A 24,376-nucleotide genomic window follows, 5' to 3' on the forward strand; every position below is an offset into this window, starting at 1 on the left:
TGGTTTATTGTTCTCCTGCCCAGTTTTCCTTTTTTTCCTCACTCTTGACCTCTGACTAAGTGTCTCACTGCTGTCAACCCATGTCACTTTACGGATGCTGCTTATATACATTTGTCTGGCTTTGCATTTCTTGTGTACTTCCCAAGACTCTTCAAGCAACTGGTAACCCATTATTAGAAGGCTGCAGGCATAGACAGTCTGTTTTGCAGTTGTGGGGCAAAACGTCTTACGGGTGTTTTCAAGCTTGTTTTCAGAAAGTTAAACCAACACATTAAGAAAAAGATTTCTTCGAGTAAAACAAGTTTGTGTGGGCATGAGAGAAAGATGCATGCTGAATATCTCTGCATGGATTGTGTCTTCGCCCTGTTGCAGAGAGTAAACATAGAGTGTTAACAAGCCAGATTGTCAAGTGACAAAGCGAGCTTGTAGTGACATTTCTGTGTTCAGCTGACAGTGGAAGTTCCCATGTGTGTAACCAAATGATAGTAGGGCAGAGAGTACTATTGTGACCTTGTAGGCATATAATGTCTTCTTACACGCAGCAGCAAACTTTGTGAGGTAGGTAAAGGTAGGCAATAGGAAGTGAAATCCAATGCAAAAGGATTTCAGTAATTTCTTTGTAGCAAGATTTCTTGGTGGTGGCAGTTTCTCAGCACTCAAAGCCTGCGGTGTCCAGGCTATGCTAAAAGCTCCCTGTGGACTCTGAGCTAGTTTCTTAAAGCGTGCAAAATGCTGCCCTTTCTGCAGGCATTTTATCCTGGCTGAGCCTGAAAGGTCACTAAAAGTGTCATACGATTGATACATTCCTGGCAGCAGTAACATGAAATGAATAAAACAAGGCTCATTAGCTGAACCGCTACAGAAGCTTCCATCCTTACCCTCATCCATCAAACACATTTTTGACTCTTCTATTTTACATTCATCTTATATGTCACTGTTATCAGAAGTGGCTCCTTTGTCATGTTTTGCCTTAGCAAAAGCACATGTGCATATACAAACACGAAATTCCATTCCTTTGAAATATTGGGTGCCGAGATGCTTATTTTCCTAGCTAGACTTGAATAGGATAATAGCAGTACTATTTATGTGTAAAATATGTGCTAAGAAATTCAACCTGAGCATTTTCTTCCATTGCTGGTGTTAAGGGGCTTATCAGGCATATGGCTGTGGTTGCAACTGTAACACAGACAGGACATATGACTTAAAATAGGGACATATTTTCTATTCCTAAGCACCCACAGGGATGTGAATTTCATCCTCTGCTCAGTCACAGTCCCCACTGTCTCTGGTGTATATCAGGACAGAATGAGAGGTGGAAATGGGCTTCTCATTTTTCATTTCTGGAAGTTTGTGGTGTGTAGAGGGACCATTAAACTAGAATGCATAAAAAAGACCCCAATTGCCATGGATGTTCATATGGAAGAAGGGATTTTCTGGAAAGTTTGCAGGAAGAAACATTGAAGCTGATGAAATCAACAGATGGACAAAGAGAAAAGAAACAGTGTGGAATAAAAGCAATAACATCTTCCTGTAGAAAGCAGAAGGAAAGATACCAAATAGAAACCAGAAGACTAGACACTACTCTACTTAAAAGAAATTTTCTTCTGTAAGATATGAATACAGAAGCACAGAGATCCACGTCCTCAGCTAATTTATATGTTTATAGCTTCAGTAACTTCATTGAAGCAATGATGATTTACATTGGCTTAAGGTCTGACCCAAAGAGTTGTTTAGGGCAATTGTGTATAGAAACATGACTTGATGTTACGGCTTTCCTTGCATTTTAGTAGGCATGCAAAAATCAATGCAGACTAGATATGAAAAGATATAGAGTTTAGGCATGTGGAGGAGGATGAGTAGCTTTACCTGCAAAGAAAAGGAAAAGTTGGGAAACAGCCATGTACTTGGGCAGCATGTGACCTGCAGTATGGATGACTTCTTTACTGCTTTCACACTCTCAGACCTTCTCCTTACTTTGTTCCTTTCCTATTATCGCTTGTTTTGCTGATTATCTCATCCCTTCCCTTGATGCATGAGGCCCTGCCTCTCACATCTGTGAATCTACAGGCAGCACTCAACCCTGCCTTCACCACCACAGCTGCTTCCTGCCTGGGGCTCCTTCTTTAAAAGTGCAAATGTCTTCAGCAGTTACTCTCTCTAATGAGAGTGACTTCTGTCATTGATTCTTTTCCCTTTACATTGTCCATCTCCTTGATGAAGTATCTTAGCTTCTCCAGCTTTATTAGTTCCACCCCAGACACCTGCATCACCTCCTCATCTGCTTTCCTTCTCTCATCTCCACTTGTTTCTCTGCACACCATCTCTTCCATTTCTTGTATGAGCAAACTGATAAAGTAGTCCTTTCTTCACTGTGCCAGCCTTTTTCCAGTCCTTTTACCATTCATTTCCCCTTCTGTCTTACTGCAGGCATGGGAATGTTGTTCCAACTTCTGCTTGTCTCAGTTACAGACTCCTGATCCATTTTTTTTTTTTTTTTTGCATTTCCCTTCCAATACAAATAGATGTAAATTCCTGTCATAAAAAAATCAACCCTACCCTTAGCACTGCTTGTCCCATTCTACCTTCCCTGCCCCCCCCCAATGGTTTCAAACACTTTCTAGAGCTGCTCTCCTTCATTTCTGTAGATTTTCTTCCATCTTGTGTTTCTGTCCCTTGCATGCAGCTGAAACCACAGTCAGATCACCTCTTCCAAATTTGGGAACTGGTAATGCCATGCACATGGAGTCCTCTTCATGGTTACCCAGCCACCTTCCACACAGCCCCTGCTCTTGTCTTCCTGAAATGTTTGCCTCAGTGGCCTCCACTGTCTCCTCTGCAGGTTTTCATCCTCCTCATCATTCATCTTCTTTCCTGATGGTTCTCCCACCAGCATGCTGCTGGAGTCCCATGAGCAGTAACCTCTGCCTTTTATTTTTCTCCACATCCTGTAAACTGGGTAATTGCACTTGCAAGTGCAAATTCTGCTGTCATGCCTCTCTGAGGTATCACGGATTACCTGGCTTGTGCTCACTCTGCTCCTTCTATACAAACTGAAATCTCAGCTTCTCACTGTGATATTTACCCATGGATAATTAAACATCAATTCCAGTTCAGCGTGGCTAAAACCAGAACTCAGTTGCCCCTCCCTAACCTTCTTTGCTACCTCCCATAGTGAGCAAGGGCACTTGTACCCTCAAGTCTGCCTGTCACTTGAGGATGTAAGTTAGATGTCAACTTTGGTTTGGGCTGTGCAGTATTTAATTTCCAAAGATTATTTTTGCATATTGAAGAGGGAGACTTTTCTACCTGTTGACACAGCTATAACATTTACCCAGGGCTCTCAGTGTCAAAGACCACAATTGTTCCTTTTTTTTTTTTTAACTCAGCAAATGTGGAGTTAAGGAGACAAAAGCTGCAGGACTCATCTTTTGGTTAGGTTACTCTTCTCTGCATTCTGCTACTGATTTAACCTTCTACATTACATAAAGTGGAAGCTAAATCTTCTTATACTTCAAGCCTTTTGTAGAGACGCCACATCAATCTCTCCTCCTTCCAGTTCTAAAAGCTAAATTCTGTCCCCATGCTGCCAGCTTGACCTCCATACTTGTAAAATTTCCAAACATTTTCTCTCCTTGTGAGAATGTCTTCACAGTTCTCATCATTTTCCCTCAAACTCCTTTTTGCTCTGTTTGCAATAATTAGATTGCCGATGCCCTTATATTCCTGTCTACCACAGTGAACAATATTTGCTCATAGTTTCTTTGTGCTCATTTTCTGCCTGTATCCACCGCTCGTCTGTTTTCTAATATAGAGATTGCAAGATCTAAGAAACAGTGCCGACATTCATGTTTGTTCAGTGCTTGGCATCATGGTAGCTCTTAAATATATTCATGAATCAAACCCACTAAAATAATATTAAAATTTTGCAAATTATCCGTGATAAAGATGGTTTTAATGACCAGGGAAGTGTATGTGCATGTGCACAAGGATCCTTCTTGCACATGCATCTCATGGCTGAACATATTTCCTGCCTGGTATAGCAGAGAAAGAATGTGTGGTGTACTTGTGCTGCATCTGACCTGTGAGGTCTTAAATTTATGTACAGTGGTTCTGCAGCCTGAAGACTTGACCCACTGGACTCAGGCCTCAGAAGTGCTGTGATTAAGCTTCACTGCCACAGTGAGGCATTCCACTGTGTGCATGGCTGTGAGAGAGGAGAAGGCAAAACAAACTGTGGCTAATAACATCACTGGAGGCACTGCTGGTGCAGAAGTGAGTGCGTGAGGCAAGAGAGAGCTGTGCACAAATGCTGGTAGCTAAAATCTGGCCAAACTGAGAAAAAATGGAGGGGAATAAAATTAGGCTTGGTTTTAATAACTTTGGAAATGACATGAGGAAAAAAAATACAAAAGAACATATGGGGACACCCTTGCTCCTACAGCTTTGCCAGTATCCTGCTACCCGCCTCACTGGTGAAGACACTTCCAAACACTTCAGTGCTGCTACCTTTTTATGCTGTGAGCATGGGCTGGTGGCTGTTCAACAATATAGCACACAGGAGGAGGTTTGCTTGAATACAATCTCAATAAAGTTTGTTTACAATGATAATCAAACATTATTGGTCTTTGTGCTGCGTGCACAGTGATTTAGACTTGCAAAATGGGATAGAGCCAAGCACCGAGAAAGCAGGGGGAAGGAGGGGATCTGCCAGTATGTGAGGCTGTGCCCTGTCTGCTGGCACAGGAGGGTTCAGGAACAGTGTAAGGACTTGGACACTTGGTCTGGTTCTTGCCGTGCAATGAATTGCATTTCTGCCAAGCAGCCAGGAGTGGCCTGTAAGTCATCTTAGCTCACCCATTTGCAAGGTGAAACTAAACCCTCAGATATTTAAACTGTAATCTCATGGCATTTCTAAGCCCTATGATGGCCACATCATGGCAAAGGGAAACCCCCCCACAATTTTTGGTGGAGTTTCTCAGCTCAGATTCTGCCCCACTGCCACTAATCCCGTGCTGTTTACTTTTAGTCACTATTATTCTGTAATTTTTTTGCTTCACAGGGACTTTTCCTTCAGCTGCTTCTCCTCTTATCAAGTTTCTGGTTGGATAAAGGCCTGCAGCACCTTCTCCTGTCTCTGTTACTGCTGATCCCCTGGCTAATTCTCTGGCCAGCCCTTCTGAGGCAAGCTGTAGGACTGGGGAGGTACACAGGTTTGTGAAACCTGATAAGCACCATCTGGTGTTACTACCCTTACAGACATACTGACAGGGATCTCAGCCTATCACTTCCTATAATTAGGACCAGGCAGGGACAAAGATATTGCATTCAAGGCGAGCTCAGATCATGGTTGTACCCAGCAGAAAATATCAACTTGAATGGTGCTGGGGGGTCTAGAAATTAGAGAAACCAAAATGCGTCTCAGACTCCTAGGTGGAGAATACGTCCGGTCAGTGTCAGAACCTCAGGTCAGGAAGCAATGAAGATGATGCTTTGGAGGTGAGGAGGCAGGGCTGGCCAACAACGGGAACCATGTTGAGGAGGTGGGAAGCTGGGTCATGGCTGAGCAGAAAGGAACCGGGATGAAAGCAACCAGGAGTAACCAAGCAAGGGCTGGGAGGCACGAGTGAGGCTGCAGCAGCTGAAGGATGAAACAGGGACCAGGGATAGGGCAGGCAAGAATAAGAGCCAGAGGCTAGGAGGAAATGTCTGGAGGATAGCTGCAGCAGTGAGAAATAGTGGACTGAAATGTTCAGTGCTGCCTTTTATATCTGATAAACGCAGCAAGCCACCTGTCAAGCTTATAGACCTGGAAATAGGGTTGTAGTCAGGTAGGCTGCCAGTTGACCCCTGCAAGGCTTTGCAAGGCTTGTCCAAGCTTGCAGTGGGGCTTGACCAGTGCTCAGTAAAGAGTCTGTAAAAGACCTCCACTCAGCTATAAGAACATTAATAGTCTGAAGAATGTACTATTTTTCTAAACTGGACAGACCTGGACACTGCTGAATAATAACTATTTGCTTTCAAATTTTCATGCTTGAGTACAGAGCGAAAAAAATATAGCCCTGCCATAGTTTTTGACTGACAATTCATTCTAAGAATTAAAGAAAATGTGAGGTAGACTGAATTATCATAGAAGTTATCAAATGAATCGTTACAAAAAATTGTTCTTAGCCAGATCATTGCTGGGGGCAAGCAATAAAGACAGGAAAAAAGAAACAAAGAGAAAAAAGAAAATGCCTGGGGCAGTGGCCTCCAAGTGTGACCACCACACTAATAAATTAGAAAGAGTCATTAGTAGGTGCAGCAAAGTGGAGAATTAAGGACCAAATCTATGGAAGTTAACAATCCAATGCTAATGAAGACCTATCTAGATATTTAAAAGGAAAAGTAATAAGGAAAACTTTAACAGAAGGCATGCTGATAAAAATAATTTAGCACAAAGGTATCCCAGGCATGTAGGAAACCGTGAGGAGCTCATGCTGACTGTCTCAGTGGGGAAGACACTAAGGCTGTGGGCAGGTGTCCTTTTCAAGGCTGCTGGAAACGGTTACTGAGTCTGGTCCACCCGCAGCAGCTCATATCTGCTCCTCTCTGAGACGCTGCAGTCCTTCAGTCCGGACCCAGCCTGGCTGGCCAGGACCTGTGGTGTTACACCTGCTCGTTTTGGCTGAGCCCCTGAGGAGGCAGCCAGCCGCCCTTGGAGGCTGGGAAGCCAGGCTGGGGAAGGAGGCCTGTGGGTTGCTCCCCCACCTGCGCTCTGCATGGTCTGAGCTGCCCTCCCTCCATCGGGACGAAGGAGGAGATGCTCCCCTAGGTGCAGTGCAGGAGAGTCTGCCTCCAAAGCCTGCCCTCCACATCCAGTGCAAAGGAGGAATAAATGACTGACACTGAAATGGAGCCTTCCACCAGCATCAATAAACCCCACAACGGTCCACCTGAAACCATTTTTCATGCGATTTTCAGCTTGTGGAGAGTCTTGGATTTTGCTAAGTTTTCCTGGTTTTGAATATGAGTTTAATTTTAAATGACAAAACATTTCCATAGCCAGGAAGACCACGTCCTATTAGTGGTGGCAACAACCTGAGTGCCTCTTCAAATCATCTGTGGCTGTTGTCAGAACTGTCACTAGTTACTACCTCATTTCTACTGCTGGTTTGACACAACTGTGTGGGACATAATTTTATGATTTGGACTTCTTTGTGTTCCTCCCCTGAAACAATTAATAATGACAGAAAAATAATATTTTCAAAACGTTTTGGCAGGAAATGTATCTTTCTTCACAAAAGAGATGTTAACTGTTCATTCCCTTTTAACACGTGTGGATCTTTTCCAACACTCCTGCAATGTGTCTTTCTTGAAAAGATAAAATGTGTTGTGAATAGTTAAAAGAAAAAAGATGCAAGTTAAGTGTATCTCCCTGGCTGTTATAATGCATTGACTTTATTAAGCAGTATCCCATTGTGATGAGCTGCTGGAATGGAAATGTTACTTCCTCCAAGCCTTACATTATGTTATTTAGACATTTTTTAAACTTGAGGTTGACAATCCCTGCAGGAGGCAGTGATGGATGCAAGGGGAGTGGCAGGGAAGACAATGAGGGAGCAGAGAAGTTACAATAGATGGAGCCAGCAACACCACCATTTCCCCCTTTGTGATTTTATTTATATATTTGACTCATAGCACAACCCTGTCTCCTAAGGATTCCTTGAACATCAACTTCATTAGTTACGAAGGCAGCAATCCATAACCAATTTTCTTTTCATGTCAAGCTTGTTCATGTATAAACTCAGCCCTTTTGTTGGAAACATTTGCAATTAATCCCACAAACAAAGAAAATGCAAATTGCACAGTCTACCCTAAGCAACCCTTCTGACTTAAGGCCCTGACCACCATCTATTATACACTAAAATGAATTGAAATTCCCACTTTGAGTCTAACCTAATTTTCTAGTGATAATAGGCATGGATTCCCAGAAGCATTCTATACATCTAGATAGTAACATCCTAATTTTCTTTCCTGGTAAATGTTTTAAATAAGATTTTAGCACCAAAGGAAATTAACCTTTAAATTAATTGTAATTATAAAATGCCATCACTGATTTTGTCTTCAGACTAATTACTTGCTATTATTTAAACAAACTGCGCCTCCTCTGAGCTTTACGTTTGTTTCTCTCTCCGCAGTGCAGTGCCAAATGATCACAGACCAGTCTGTGTAACATCTGCCAAGCCCTATGACACCTTGGACTGCTGAGGTCCATTTGCATCTCAAATGCAGCTGGTTTCACTTGTTGTATCTTCCCGCCATAGGCTTTCTCCCCTGTGCTTCAGCCTTCCACTCTGCAGCTCAGACATTTTCATCCTGTGCTTTCAAATCAGTGAGCATGCCTTGTGGGATGTGGAGTGCCTGTGCTCTGCACCGGTGAGAACGAGATGATCAACACCAGCCTTCTGCTGGGCGAAAGGTCCCCTCCAAGACAGGACATGACTGGAAATAATGACACAGGAACCAGCTATTGGTATGTGCAGAAGATTGATGCATTTCAGGGAATTTCCTAAATGTTCCTGGTGGCACTGTGGCTCTCCAAGGCAGCTGTCTAGGATGACAAGCATGAGGTGGCACCATGGGATTTCAAAGGCTTCTCTTGCTCCACACTTCCATCAGCATCCTGACAGCTGAAGGCATCCCATTTCCCTCCCTTTGGTTTGCTCAGTTCACATAACAGTCACCACACTAAATGAAACAAGTAAATTCCTAATTTAGCCACAGGCTGTAAATTGGAGAGTGCAGCTGAGCAAAACCAAGCTTCAGCTTCAGCTTTTGCAGCGTGCTCATTGAGTTCTCATTCATGAATGACCCATTCAACAGCTGGAGAACAACTGGGTTATAAATATTGGCTTGTATTTATTCCTGTTCTTATTTGCTCCTATGTTGCCTCTGCAGACTGCCTAGGCTGTCCTCAGCATTAACCAAACAAGCCAGACCAGTGATTCACCCTTTTGGGAGAGAGATGTCTACCACAGATAGGGCAAATTGCTCTTTGGAGTTATACCCCTGTCTCCACTGACTGTGCTAGAAATCTCAATTGTTAGTTTAAACTGCAGGCTTAATTACTTGTGGCCGTGGGTGTGTGGGACTAAAGTCACCTGCGGCAGCATGGAAAAGGAGAAGATGGAAGATGGTGTTTTCCAGACAAAGGCTGAGGACACATTACTCAAATGCTAAGTGCAAAACTTACAAAACATACAGCTGAGGTACTGGAACTCTTTCTCTTGGGAGGCTGTGTTTGATAAAAACCTCCTTGGTTCAAACATAGGTGGACAATTTCAGGAGAAAAGACCATTGTGGGAAACTAAGTACAACGAGACCACTTCTGGCTAAGGAAGTCCCTGAATTGCAAATCGCTGTCAGGACTTTCTGGGAACCACAAACTTGCTGTGCTCTTATATGCCTATATGGCAAGTAGATATGGAGGAAGGCATCAGTTGTTCTTCACTACTGGGTATTGGATATGGGGCTGGATAGATGTAGTAGCTCCTATCTTGTGTTGTGTTACACAAATGTCACAGGTAACCCTGCACTAGTAGGGCTGCAGCTTACACTGTGGCTGTTGCATCACCTTGCAGCTGTGGGGAAGAGCCCTGTCAGGCTGCCCAGGACAACTTCCAGAGATGCATTCAAGTCCAGTCTTCACTGCAGAAAGGTGGTTGCAGTCATCTTCAGCCATCACCCTCAGCCTTAGTTTTTGCTTGCTTCCAATCTTTCTCCTGTCCTGGGAGTCTCAGGATTTACAGCCATATTCATCAGAGAATGGGAAGGGAAGCAAAGAGCAGAATTCATAGCTGAACGTTTGCCACTGGTTTCTCTTTGTCTTTGTTTTAGAGATTTTTAAGCAGAGATGGAAGCTGAGGTATTATTTCTCTGTAATGTCTTGCTAAGCAGATTGTGAAAAGCATTTGGCACAGAAATAAAGTGGTACCTGAGCATATTCCACACTTCAGTAGTGCCTTTCATGCCAGAAGCTCAAAGTTACGAAGCAACATGCCTGTGAGTTTGTCCCTGTCATTATTTTAATTTTAAATATGGGAAACAGAAGTATGGGGGCTTAAAAAACCTGCCCAAAGGTGGAAGGCAGCATTTATCAGAAATAAAATTAACAGGCTTTTCTACCTATCCTAGATGTTTGTCAAAATGTCACATCTTTCACATCCAATGAATTTAATATTATCTTTTATAAGAAAATCTTTGTCATCACCTTCATACTGGTCATCACCTTCTTACTTCCCAGGTCAGGCCTGGTATCCCAGGGTGGATTGTGGTTGGCCACCGAGTTTATTGGCACATTATCACTATACTGTATTGCTCACCAGTAGTTATCCCCTGTCTGTGGTATTGTCTTCCTGAATGTCTTAAGTAATTCAAATAAATCTTGAATTCAAGGTTTTACATGTTTGAGAGTGTGTGTGTGTGTGTGAAATAATTTTAAAGAGTTATCTAGAGCTTCTGTGCCAGACATCCCCAAAAACTAGGCTTGAAGAATATGCAGCAGCAATCTACTTAATCTAGTTGCAATTTATTTTGCTTTGCAGTTTACCTGGAAACAATGCCAAGAGAAAAGAAGATAGCGTATGTGCAAGTTGGATCCCAGCTAGTGTGACTGCAAAGGTTGTACCTCAGGGTAGTCAGGGAACAGTCAGACAGGCCATATTTGTTCTCTAATTGCCTTGCCATTGCATTATGGAGGTAAATGCTGTTTCTTCTCCCTGTCTGGGTCTGCAAGGGAGACTTCTGGATTAGGATTTCACTGTGGGATACAGACTGATTTGGTGATTTTCTCTAGGCTGGGATTCTCTTCCAGTCAAAGCTGTCCCTCTAATAACAACCCAGTCCCCTTTCCCTGAACAGAATCTGCAAGGTGAGTGCAGAATTCCCACTTCAGTAACCCAGGTTTCTTTTTTAATCGCTTACAGACAAAAAAGCCCCAGGGGGATGCTGCTTTATTGCTTACATTCCAGAGTTTTTCACAAAATATCTGTATATTTAATAAAATTTTCAAAAATACATTGGATATTCTTTTAGTAAGGCAGTAACATCTTATAACAGGGAGCCAAACTGCTAGGGAGGAAATGCACATTAAATGCACATCTCAATGTTATTAATAATAATGTGCAGCCTTTGAAAAATGCAGGCATAATATGATTTTGGAAAACAAATGAGGAACTCTGATAAGTTTACAGCCACTGAATGCCTCCAAGTAATGATTGTTGCTGACATTTTCATGCTTTATTTTTAATTGCTGCAGCTAATAATGACAGTGAGGTAAGAATGACAATGGCTTAGGTCTACCAGTGGCAACAGCGACGAGGAGAGCATTGAGTCAGCAGCAGCCCTGCTGGGAACCCATCCTTCCCTGTCTTTGCCAGATGGAGACCTGAGGTGCTCAGGGTTCCTCCTCCCTATGCAGCCATGAGGAACATGATGCAGAAGGGAACTCTGGGAATGACAAACTACCACCATGGGAAGGAGCTGGGGAAAAGCCTTCCTTGTCTGACCCTTGAGGATGGGTGCTGCAGTTCACCTCTGGTGCTTGGGACTGTACCAAGAGGGAAAGCAACTTCCTCTTTAATCCTTGGTGCAGAATTAACCCAAAAAATATTGTTCTCGTGAAAGGTAGTGCAAACTTCTGCTTTGATTTAGGGAGCCTGTTGCTGGATTTATTTGGTGTGTGAGTAATTAAACCCTCTAGACTTGCTGATTAAGCCCTAGTTATGATCCTGATTTGATCACTGTATATTGTTCCATTCCTAATCCTTTAGTGAGCTTAGAGTAGGTTAATCTCAGTGAAATGTTTGCTTAATTCTACTCTTGCTCATTTGTTGTCTTAATAAAAACTGCATAAAGAATGGAAAAATATTATTTTTTTTTGGCTTGTTCCAGTTACTCTGAGAGCAAAGCTAATTCAGCCCAAGCAGCTTAAGAGCAACTTGATTGTGCTTCTACAGCTGAAGCTTTTCTCCTTCACATCCTCCCAGTCTGCCTGAGGTGACCCCATGACAAGTTGCCCATGAGCCAGCAGTGTGTCCTGGTGGCCAAGAAGGCCAGTGAGATCCTGGGGTGCATTAGGAGGACTGTGGCCGGCCGGTCCAGGGAGGTGATCCTCCCCTGCTACTCTGCACTGCTGACGCCGCATCTGGAGTGCTGTGTCCAGTTCTGGGCTCCACAGTTCAAGAGAGATGGGGAACTGCTGGAGAGGGTCCAGTGGAGGGCTACAGAGATGATGAGGGGACTGGAGCATCTCTCTTAGGAGGAAAGGCTGGGAGAGCTGGGCCTGTTTAGCCTGCAGAACACAGAGGGGATCTTATCAATGCATATAAATTTCTCAAGGGCAGTTGTCAAGAGGACGGGGCCCGGCTCTTTTCAGTGGTGCCCAGCGACAGGACAAGGGGCAATGGGCACAAACTGCAGCACAGGAAGCTCCACCTGAATAGGAGGAAAAACTCCTTTACTCTGAGGGTGACAGAGCCCTGGCACAGGCTGCCCAGAGAGGCTGTGGAGCCTCCTGCTCTGGAGACATTCAAACCCCACCTGGACGTGGCCCTGTGCAACCTGCTGCAGGTGAAGCTGCTTTGGCAGGGGCCTGGACTAGATGATCTCCAGAGGTGCCTTCCGACCCTGACTGTTCTGTGAGTCTGTGATTTGTGAGCATACTGAGGAAATTACACTTAGGCATCACCTGGAGTATAACTACTAAATAGCATGGCATCCATAAAGGACATATTGCTTCTCAGAGAAGCACGATAGATGGGTGTGTTGCCAAAAGGGAAGGAAAAGGGGAGAAAACATATCTAAATGGAAATAATCTAAAATTAAACCTGAGCAGTGATTGTCTGTACAGACTGCAGCCCCTGGCTGCCACAGTGAGTGCTCAGCACGTGTCAGGGTGGGTGTCTGAACACAGAGAACACTAGAATCATTCTTACTCTCTACTCCATGCAGCTCTCAGTAGAAATTAAAGCTGCTTTAATATTGCAAAACCTTGAGGGGCCAAATCTGATCTGAACTTCATTACAGTGTTAGGACAACTCAGCCGCAGAAGTCCCCTTTTTCTCTTTTTTTCCAGCCATGCTTCCAAATCTCACCAGAGATGAAGCTGTGGAGCCTGAGCTTGTGCTGGCTTCGTTGAGCTGGGTGGGGATTTGCTCTGCTACTTCAGAGAGATGATCACAGATGGGTAAGACGATTCTTTGGCTGGAAGAAGAGGCCTGGCTGAGGTGTACTAATAAAAGCCTCAAAACAGGCAAGATGACGGCAAGAAAAGGTTCAAATAAACATGATGATCTGTGGCTTCTGAACAACAGGGAGCTCTTGCCACAGTGAGTAGAAAACAATACCATATTGGCTGTGGCACTTTGCTGCCAGGAATGCCGCTTTACAGACCACAGGAGGCATCTCTCAAACGTGCGCCGACTTCTGCGCTTGTTTGGTGAGCCAAGTCACACGTCCCTTCCATGCTTTTTACTAAATTGTGCCCTAAAGCATTACAGAAGAATGAAAAAAAAGATTTAAGCCTTTGGAAGAGAGGGCAGAATAGTATTAAATGGGATTTCATTTTGGGGAGCAACAAATCACTCTCCTCCAGCTCTGTGGATAGTGAATACACTTAACGGAAAATTAGGGGGAAGTACATATGACTGGGTCCTTCTCCCTAAAAAGACAAGACTTATTTGCAACATCCCCCTGCTCCACACACCTGTCCCAAACCCTTTTTACTCTTCTGCCTTCCTCACCTCCACAGAAACACAAAGACAACTGAAATGAGGATAGTCAGAAAGACCTCCAAAATGTGGTTTGATTTCAGCACTAAATCTCCCCTTGATGGCTCACATGGCACTGTATTGCCAATAGATTATAGGGTTGCAGCTATTTTCTACGCAGGAGAACAGACAAAGAAACCCCCAGCAGCCCTAGCTGTGCTCTCAATCAAATAAAACCCCTTCAGCTTCCTGTTGCAGAGCTCTCTCTAGAATTCATGTATATTTTATCAAAGTTACATGCAGTTCTGATACTTGTTTTTAAAGTGCTTTAGTATGAATCCCAAGATGTACCAAAATGCTGCAGTGGCCCTTTTTAAAAAAATCAAGGTTAGAGAAAAAATGAAATTGTTTGACTCCATAGCATGTAATAGGAGCAAAGTCTGCTCAACAGGCTTCTATTGATATAAATAAGCAGAAGAAACACAAACATACATCTACAAGAAATCATTTTGCTCCTTGTAATTGTATCCTGGGAGCAGCAGGAACAAAGAGGAGCTCCACAGTTTCACCTCTCATAAATGAATGTCCTGCAATGGTCTAAAGCTATTTTTTTGACAGAAGTGCTTTTACAAGCCAACACACAAGTCAACGGAGAAGAGCTATACTCTCAGTGGTAACCAATTGCTCTGAGGATAGCTAATAACAATCTGGAATAAGAAAAAAAAAAAAAAAGGTTTATTTACCAATTGGGAGTTTTGCTTTTTTAATGCCTTAAGCTAAACTGTGAGGAAAAAAGTTCACAGTGATATTTTCAGAAGAAGGGATTTTTAAGGCTGCATTTCATGAGTCCTTTGTCTTTCAGGCATTTGCAAATTTTAGATCAAGAAGGATGGACAGAAAGCATGTTCTGGCTACAGTATAATAAGGCATTTTGGTTGAAATCAGCAAAAGCCAGCATAGCAGAGGGGTGATTTAAAAAAAAAAAAAAAATAATCCATTTTGTATGTAATAAAGCTTTAGTACTTACAGCTGTCCTCTTCTTCAGTAATACATTTCACAACATAACAGGCATAGATGAAGCCCGCCAGCTGAAACAAAATGTAATAGCGTTAGATATAAAGCAAATAGAATAGAAAAACAAGAGTTGGTTTTAGAAAAGCAACAACAGAAACAGAAATAACAAAATTCAGCAGACTCTGATGAGGTAATGATAATTTTTCACAATATTTTGGTAATTTTAATTGGAAATAGTGAGGGGAGTTTTGCATCTTTCTTGAAAAACACACCCTTAGATAAATCTTCCAAAAACTGATCAAAAATTTTCCCTTACTGAATTGGCTTCCTTTTAATTATTCAAAACCAGGAAAACAAATGGCTGATTAGATGGATGGATTTTTAGCCACTGAAAATGTAAATATTTCTGTCAAAATCAGATTTGTTACCCAACAAAACCTGACCCTCTAGATGAACTCTGGTTTTTAGCAGAACCTTGCTAGCTAAACTGAGGATTAGTTCTGTGCACTTGTAAACCGTCTTTATAGTGATATTTTATCAACTGAAATTAGGGCTGCGGGTTAGTGGGACTTGTTCCCATATCTGCAATAGCCCTGAAGCCTCAAGACATATCTAGCACTTTGGATAGGTCTGGATGTGTTTACAGCAGTGTCTCATGCTTTAGCTGGCAATTCTGTATCTTGTTCACTTCATTCCTCTCCTCAGAGCATGCCCAGAAGTGGATTATAAACAGAAGCAACAGATTTAATGAAAATGAGGATCTGGAGTCGTTCTCAAGTACTATGGCAGACTGCTTATCTGACACTATCACCTGAAAAAATAACAAAAGGGAATAAATGGTCAATATCACACATGCCACGGGCCAAGTATCATCTGAGTCCTCTGCCAGTCTCTCCACAAAGTTCTGTCATTGCTAAGAAGTTACACCAGAAGCAACAGAACAGATACTGGAGCAGCAATATGTGCCATGTGTTGCCTGCTTTGCACAGCTTCCCTTACATGTAGGTCTGGAGAGTTTTCTCTACTGATTGCCAGCAAACCGTTTTTTATCCTGCAGCTCATCACTGAAGTTTGCATGGTAGGATCTCAAAGGAATTCAGGTTATTTGATCTCTTTGTAGTGAAAAGCTAGCCGTAGTGTCAAAATGTTTTATTCTGTACAGGTCACCTCACAGAGGTCTTTTCATGAGCTGCAAACCCAAATACTGTAGACTTTTGGAATTAGTTCCTTATACAGATAATAAAAATGCCTAAAGGGTGAGGCCAGGACTGAGCTCTCTGCGTGCGTGGTGCAAAACCCATCATGTCCGGCTGAGGGAGATGATGATCTTAATTTCAGACAAAGTAATCAGACAGTAAAAGGGGTGAAATCCAAGACAAGACCATGAATGCTGGTTAGTGCAAATGGATTTTTTTTTTCCTCATTAATCCGAGGGACACCTACATTCACTGCAGTATTGTGGGTTCTTAGACGCCTTAATATTGCCCATATACATGAAATGCAAACAAATCCATCCTGTTTCCTAGTTCTGAGGCAGTGACTGTGCCTAATTTACTCCTGCTTTTACACAGATATTCCTAGTATTTCTGTCAGTTTCCTATGTAGAAAGCTCTCTATACCTATGAATGCTAGCTTCTAACATCTGTATGGGTGAGAGATGGTTAAATAAATAAAAAAAAAAGGCCAGCCCCAAGACTTCTGACCAGGACTTGATTTGAAGATCACACTGCAGCCAGCATAGATGTTGTCTGCTAAATGCTTAAGTTCCTGTTGGGAGCCCAGAAGCTGCATTACAACAGAACTAAATCATTAATTTTGTCATTTATTATAAATCTGCCTTATAGTGCTGCTGGGAAGATTTTACACCTGGGAAGGATGAAATATTCACTGCTGGACACAAAGAACACACTGTACCAAGAACAGTGGCAGTCAGCTAATATCAGCATTTCATCTCTGTTTTATTGGACCACTCTTTCCTTTGGTTTCTTGGCTTACAGACAGGGGGCTAATTTGCTCCACTGACTTATGCCCTGCATAACCCCATTGACTTCAATGACATTACATGAGGTTTAATTCAGCAATGAATGAGGCCTGGAAAGGTTGTTCATAAATGATTCCATTTTTGGATGTGAACCTTGGCTTAATAGTTTCTCTGTTCTCTTTTTACAGACCATCAGATCTAAGATAGCTGAATAGTTGCATCTCTAGTAGGCCACAATGGTAAAGCTTTTCTTGCAATAAATTTCAATACTATCTGCTAAAACACCACAAATCCACATGTTAATAATTAAACTTTTCTCACAACATGCAGAAAAAAACTGTATTACAAACTGTGCTTGCAACTGATCTTTTAATTGTATTCAGTTGCATCCTCTAAATGTCTAGGGGACTCCTTTGATATACAAGTAAATCCTACAGCATTTCATCAGATGAGCATGCTGATTAAAAGAGTGCCTTAAAGCTAGAAATTGTTCTGTCCTAAATACAAATAGAAGTTTCTTTCCCATGAGATAATCAGAGTTCATAAAATAAACCTCCTTTTCTCCCACATTTATCCAACCCTTTGCTTGGTACACATAATAACTTTGTTTTAATTTGAACATCACATTAGTTTTTTGGGGTTTTTTCCCCCTTTTTTAACCAAGCAATTTCACACAATCACAGGATCACAGAACGGTCAGGGTTGGAAGGCACCTCTGGAGATCATCTAGTCCAGGCCCCTCCAAAGCAGCTTCACCTGCAGCAGGTTGCACAGGGCCACGTCCAGGTGGGTTTTGAATGTCTCCAGAGCAGGAGGCTCCACAGCCTCTCTGGGCAGCCTGTGCCAGGGCTCTGTCACCCTCAGAGTGAAGGAGTTTTTCCTCCTATTCAGAAGGAACTTCCTGTGCTGCAGTTTGTGCCCAATGCCCCTTGTCCTGTCGCTGGGCACCACTGAAAAGAGCCGGGCCCCGTCCTCTTGACAACTGCCCTTGAGAAATTTATATGCATTGATAAGATCCCCTCTGTGTTCTGCAGGCTAAACAGGCCCAGCTCTCGCAGCCTTTCCTCCTAAGAGAGATGCTCCAGTCCCCTCATCATCTCTGTAGCCCTCCACTGGACCCTCTCCAGCAGTTCCGTGTCTCTCTGGAACTGGAGAGCCCAGAACTGGACACAGCACTCCAGATGCGGCGTCAGCAGGGCAGAGTAGCAGGGGAGGATCACCTCCCTGGACCGGCCGGCCACAGTCCTCCTAATGCACCCCAGGATCTCACTGGCCTTCTTGGCCACCAGGACACACTGCTGGCTCGTGGGCAACTTGCTGCCCACCAGAACTCCCACTTCTGTCTCTGCAGAGCTGCCTTCCAGCACGCAGCCTCTACCTTGTACTGGTGTGTGGAGTTATTCCTCCCTATGTGCAGGACCTTACACTTGCCTTTGCTGAACTTCATGAGGTTCCTCTCCACCCAACTCTCTAACCTGTCCAGGTCTCACTGGATGGCAGCGCAGCCTTCTGGGCTGTCAGCCACTCCTCCCAATTTTGTATCATCAGCAAACTTGCTGAGGCTCAGTCCCTTCATCCAGGTTGTGGATGAATAAATTGAACAGGACTGGACCCAGCACTGACCCCTGGGGAACACCGCTGGCTACAGGACTTCATTGAGACTCTGCACCACTGATCAGAACCCTCTGAGCTCTACCATTCAGCCACCTCACTGTCCACTCACCTAACTTGCTTTTCCTGAGATTATCTATGAGGGTGTTATGGGAAACAGGGTCAAAAGCCTTGCTGAGATTAAGGTAGACAACATTCACTGCTCTCCCCTCATCTACCCAGCCAGTCATTCCATCATAGAAGGCTATCAGATTGGTCAGGAATGATTTCTCCTTGGTAAATCCATATTGACTTTTTCATAACCTTCTTTTTCTCCACGTGCTTAGAGATGACCTCCAGGATGATCTGTTCCATCATCTTTCCAGGGATGGAGGTGAAACTGACTGGTTTGTAGTTTCCTGGGTCCTCCTTCTTGCCCTTTTTGAAGACTGGAGTGACATTGGCTTCCCTCCAGTCCTCAGGCACCTCTACTTCCCTCCATCACCTATTAAAGATGGGAGAATAGTTTGACAATAACATCTTCCAGCTCCATCAGCACTTGGGGGGTGCATCCTGTCAAGGCCCATGGATTTGTGGGTGTCAAGTTTGCCTGAATGATCTCTAACTCAATGCTCATCAACCAAGAGAAAGTATTCTTTTTTCCAGACTTTGTCTTGTCTCCAGGGTGTGGGTTTCCTGAGGGGTTGCCTGTATCAGTTCTGATTCAGTGATAGCCATTCAAAATTTGTCTTCTAATTGCATCAGCAGCAAAGGGCATGCACTCGGAGCTGAAGTTCAGAGCCAAATGTGGTAGTTTTTACTATGAGGATGCTCAATGGCCTGAGCCTATCGTGACTACAGAGGCCTCTGGGATGGAGACCAGGGATATGCCTCTTCCACAGTGGACTAGGACTTCCTGTAGGAAGGGTACAGCTCATCTATGCATGTAGCAGAGGTCTCTTGGGGACCAGTCAGCAAAATTTGATAATGAATTCCCACAATGGGGGAAGGACTCTCACAAAATTTACCACCCTTTTTATAGTGCAAGATGTATTCTTTTGGCTTTGTTTCTCTAAGAAAAACACACTGCAACGTACCTATGTACAGCACAAAATACATAAAATAAATTCCAAACAAAACACTTTGCTGAACACAGTCCCCCCCCTGGAGAGGAAGATGAGTTAAAAAAACCCAAACCCAAATGATAAAGGTTAGTCACATCACTTAATATACTCCTGGGAAGCCCCTGAATACAGCAGTACTGAGTCTAGTGTAAGAATTGCATGGAGCAGAGTATTCCTGATTCAGTATCTCAGAAATATTTTTGTCTTATGTGAGAAGGAAGGGAATAAGTCCTCAGAGATAAAGAAGAGATGGAGCCTGACTGTCTCAGAAAATCAGTTTAATACTAGGAATGCCAGGTTTAAAACTCTTGTTGCTTTGCATCTCTCTCTTTTTTTTTGTTTTTTTTTTTTTGTTTGTTTGTTTGTTTGATTTTTTTGTTTGTTTGTTTTGTTTAATTAACTGAGCTTTCTTTTATAAACCATGTAGTGATAAAAAGAAATAAGTGCAATGAACAGAAGACCAGTTCTGGATCCCAGACACATCCAGATTAGCTGTCTACATCTGTCCCATTCACATTTTAATACTGTAGTATGGCCTCCAGAGGAGAAGGAACTGTTAACAGCACTCCTGTTCACTTATAGTTATAGTGATTAGTGAGTGCATGTTTTTATGAACCTCATTTTCTGCAGCTTGAAAAAATCTGCTTTTTACATCTTTCCCTGATACATCCATATGAGAGTGTAAATGAACACTGCCCTTTCTAAAAGTCCCACAGTGGCCATCCCTGCACCATCTCCCTGGGTGTTACTTTGATGGCATCTGATGACCATTTTTGTTTGTGATGATCTCAAACACTTCTAAAATTGCTTTTATTTTATTTTGTTTTCCATCTAAAACACCTGGATAAAACCAGCATTCCTTCTGCCAAGTCAAAAATGAAGAGAAACAAAAGCCTAAAATAAATCAGTAATATAACAGCACTACTGAAGGTTTGGCAATGGGATTAATTACAGAATTAAGTCAATGCATCTTAGTGACTTATTATAGCCATATAAGGCAAACAAAAAAATAGACAGAACATTCCCTACCCAAGTCGGCAGTGTCCTGTTACACTGCTAGAGACTCTTAGCAGATCCTGAGTTTCCTGTGAGTGTACTTCCACACTTGCTTAAAATGTCAAGTGCTGTGATCAAACTTAATCAGAATCGGTATTGATCAAAAGCCTGTCTTGCTATTTTTTCTCACTTCTTTTATGGAGATGAATGTTTTCATACACTGCAAATAGCACCAGATTTGGGAAAAAGGCTGTTATATGAAACCCCATCATTCCTGGTCAAGGACCCCACCTTTACCTCTTTTAAAGCAATATCTGTATAGATAATTATTAAGAGTTATCTTTATCAAGCCAGACAACACCTTAAACAAAACAATGGCAGCAAGGAAGAAACAAAACCTAAAAGTGGGTAAGGTCTGAGTGGGATAAGGTGATGATGACAAGGATCATGATGAAGACGAATGAGTTAAGGGTTCTGGAAATAGCACGTGGTCTTGGCTTCACTGAATAAGCATATTTTATTCTACAACTGGACATTTTCAGGAGAAATGGACTGTAGACTTAAACCCCACAAACCCATTGTGCTTTGCTATGGAAAGATGTATCTTCTGAAACAGCAGAGGCTTGTGTATTTACTTTTCATTATTAAGTTTTTGCAGGATTCTACAAACCCTGTGGTTTTAAGACCTTAGCAAAAAATGGGCTATTTCAAGCAATAGTAATGCAGAATTACAGGGATGTTAATTTTGGCCCTGGAAACTTTATATTACAAAGCTGTGATGGTACGTGTCTACCAATGTGCAATTTACTCATATTTCTTAAGCTTTCAGGGGGCTGCACATACAAAGCCTTTGTAACGCTGTGCATTTAAGGAACAATGTTTCTTTAAAATGGGGTTTTGGAGGCTGGAGACACACACACACACACATTATGAGCATCTGAAGAAATGGAGAATTACTATCTAGGAAGCTTCCAGTGCATTGATTCTCAGAAAAATCATACTCATTATTTAGCAGAAAAGGTGATACAAAGACCTTTCTCTCAGTATCTGTAGAATTAAGTCAGTGTCATGGGGGTTCTAAAGCTGCGCCCCGCGTAAACCCTTTCAAGCATGATTTCACTGCCTGCAGCAGTGCTGCATCAGTGAGTGAACATCATTGCTAGAGTTTAATATAAAACTGCTATGTTCTGTGGAAACTACTCTGTTGAGGTATGCTTTTATTTGTGCTTACATTTAACATTATGAGAACTCTGTCATTCCTCCAAGTTTAACTATCTTTCATCATAAAAAAAGCATTGGAAAACTATTGATATCGAGCCAGATTCCTGATGGGGAATGTAGAATATGTGGCCCTGCAGTCACTATTATAGAGAATTAACTATCTCTGTGCTATCTGGAAAGAATAATTCATTATTATGTCCAAGTAGCTTTATTCTGTGCAATAAAATAATTATGAAAGAAATACAATGTTAAATTGTCATGTCCACAATAACATCTAGTGGACAATAATGAAATTTAAAATCAGATCAAAAGAAACCAAAGAAACCATAATTTCTAGCCTATGTAGTTGTCAAATTATTTTTCTTTCTTTTTTTAAGCTGAAAGATGACCCAGAGGTTTTCTTTTTTTTTTTCTTTTTTTTCTTTTTTTCTTTTTTTTTCAGCAGGCATGGTAAAAACATGAATCATAAATACAGATAAATCTAGACACATTGGAAAATAGAAGAGTGATAAAAAATTCATTTATTTCAATAGTGCATCATAATCTTTTTTATATCAGCTGTCTAGAAGGTGCTTAGCATAAAGTCTTTTTTTATTTCTCAGTGGACAATTCAATTTTCTGGAGATTTCATTTTCGTATAAGCATTTGAAGATCACCGTGAAGACCTGCTAGAATGCTTGTTTGAAATGCTGCTGGGTGCTTGAGAATGGCTCTGTCTTGTTCAGGGCAGCCGTTCCCTTAGCGACTTCCCTGGCAAGCTTTTTCACCTGATGAATTGAAGAGACCACAGGGGCACTGAAAATCACAGCACTGTGGCTTGTCAGATAAGAGCTGTGCAAACCTTTAACAATGGTAGAAAGCAAGAGATACTTACCTGTTTCGAAGCTGTATTACAGACACTTGGCTTGACCCAAATTTCCTGAAAGTTTAGTGAGACTTTTCTGCAAATATGACCTAAAACTTTCTAAAAATCTTCCCTCTTCCTAGGTATTTCTGAATGATTTGTGCTTTTGATAACCACATGTTATTTGATGCTTTTTCCATGATTTCATCTAACAGCTAAAGAATAGGACATGCTTTTTTTCTGCTTCAGGCATCAAAGATAATCCAAAATTCAGGGGCTACCAGTCTATATGAGATGGAACTAGGGTCTGCTTATGGCTGACCTCTGTGTTAACTGAACTGCGGAGCATCTTGTAGATTCAGGCTCAGTGCTGAACTGTACACTACTGCTCCCACAGGTGAAGTGCCCCAGCTGGGACTTTGCTGGATTTCCTCAGGAAGATGAAGCAAGCGTGTATCAAGGGTCTGAGGGGAGGTCACAGCAGGCTGACCTGTGTTGATCCCCAGATCCCAGCTTAGAGCTGGGAAGCCAGGAGCAACTTCTCCACCAGCTGCATTCAGCAGGTACTGGGTACAGCTCAAGCGTGCATTGCTCAGTGCAGGCTGAAGGCATTAGAGCTGCGAAAAAAACCTGCCAAAAACTAGAGAGCTTTTAATTTTCTCTTTTATGCCTTTGTAAAATTGTCTCTACTCTATCTTTTCTCACTTGATTAGGGTTAAAGGATATTTTTGGTTACATATTTTCATTAATTCCATCCATACTGAGTCTATGAGATGTCCTGAAAATGGAAAAGTCTGTCGCTCTGTTTTCTCTCATGGTGTAGCTCTGAAACTCAACTTGTCACTGTTAGAACAGAGCTCTGGCTGTACAGGGGTCAACAGTGTGTGGTGACTGCTGTTCACATCAAAAGGATTTAGCCATTAGAGCTGTGTAGATTGGGAGAAATCATCCCATTTATTTTTCAAACAAGGCCAGCTGCCTCTATCTACTCGGCAACAGCAAAACAACAAAACAAAGAATGAGGCTGAAACAAAAAAAAAACCCTAAAGTAAAAGGCTTTAAAATACATATCACTGTGGTGATTCTGTTAATAATAAGAATCGGTTATTAAAGCAAAAGTATATATGTGTCTGTATGTGTGCTTTGCTCTGAAGGTTTTATAGCGAGAAAACTTCTATGGAGAAAACACTTTGGACCTTTTTCCCCTCTTGTCTTCAGGGAATACTTGGAATGGTTTAATCATCTGGCTTTGGTATCTGACTGCCTTTGGCAGCAGTAGCTTTTCTTATCATTATGTCTAACCGTGTGTCACCGTTTCCAGACAGCCATAGGATTAGGGTAAGAAAAATTGGTTCTTTGCGCTGCAGATCTAACAAAGCCACGGACTGCTCACAGCCCACCAAATGAATGCCTAGCATTTTAAATTGAACTGCATTAGAAGAAACAGTTGATTATAAATGCTACTTACTGTTTTAAGGGGCAGTAGGAAAAAAACGCATATTTGAAGTTTGTGCAGATTGTATAGGGAGAAATATTTTGATAGTACAAGAGAACTCTGAATTCGTGACAAACAAACACATATGAGTGCTTCTGTTCAGTGAAAACCCATCCTTCCATGTTGAGGCATCCATATGGCAAATGAACCTTGGTGATGTGAGTGTGAACACTGGGCTCTCAGATCTGGGAAACAAGTATTCAGAAAGTGAGTAGAGGGTGAGAAAGGGACTGAGGTGTTGTATGTCTGCCAGTTTCTCAGAATTGTGACCAACCATGAAAACTGAGCAGAGTAAAATTTGTTCAGACAGGTATCACAGGTAATTTGCTCTTCTCCATTATTACATGTGAAATTAAGCTAGAG

The 24,376-nt window shown here is 42.3% G+C and overlaps 1 protein-coding gene across 2 annotated transcripts in view; it reads right to left on the bottom strand.

The window, feature by feature from the left end:
• NKAIN2 (sodium/potassium transporting ATPase interacting 2) overlaps window positions 1-24,376 on the bottom strand; it is a 577,207-nt gene that overhangs the window by 11,315 nt on the left and 541,516 nt on the right. For both annotated transcript variants that reach the window (XM_080389968.1, XM_080389969.1), the window contains exon 5: window positions 14,776-14,836. In XM_080389968.1, coding sequence (XP_080246094.1) covers window positions 14,776-14,836 — 61 coding nt within the window. The remainder of the gene's footprint in view (window positions 1-14,775; window positions 14,837-24,376) is intronic.

This window comes from Falco punctatus (assembly GCF_963210335.1).
Source record: "Falco punctatus genome assembly, chromosome: 5".
NCBI classification, from domain to species: domain Eukaryota; kingdom Metazoa; phylum Chordata; class Aves; order Falconiformes; family Falconidae; genus Falco; species Falco punctatus.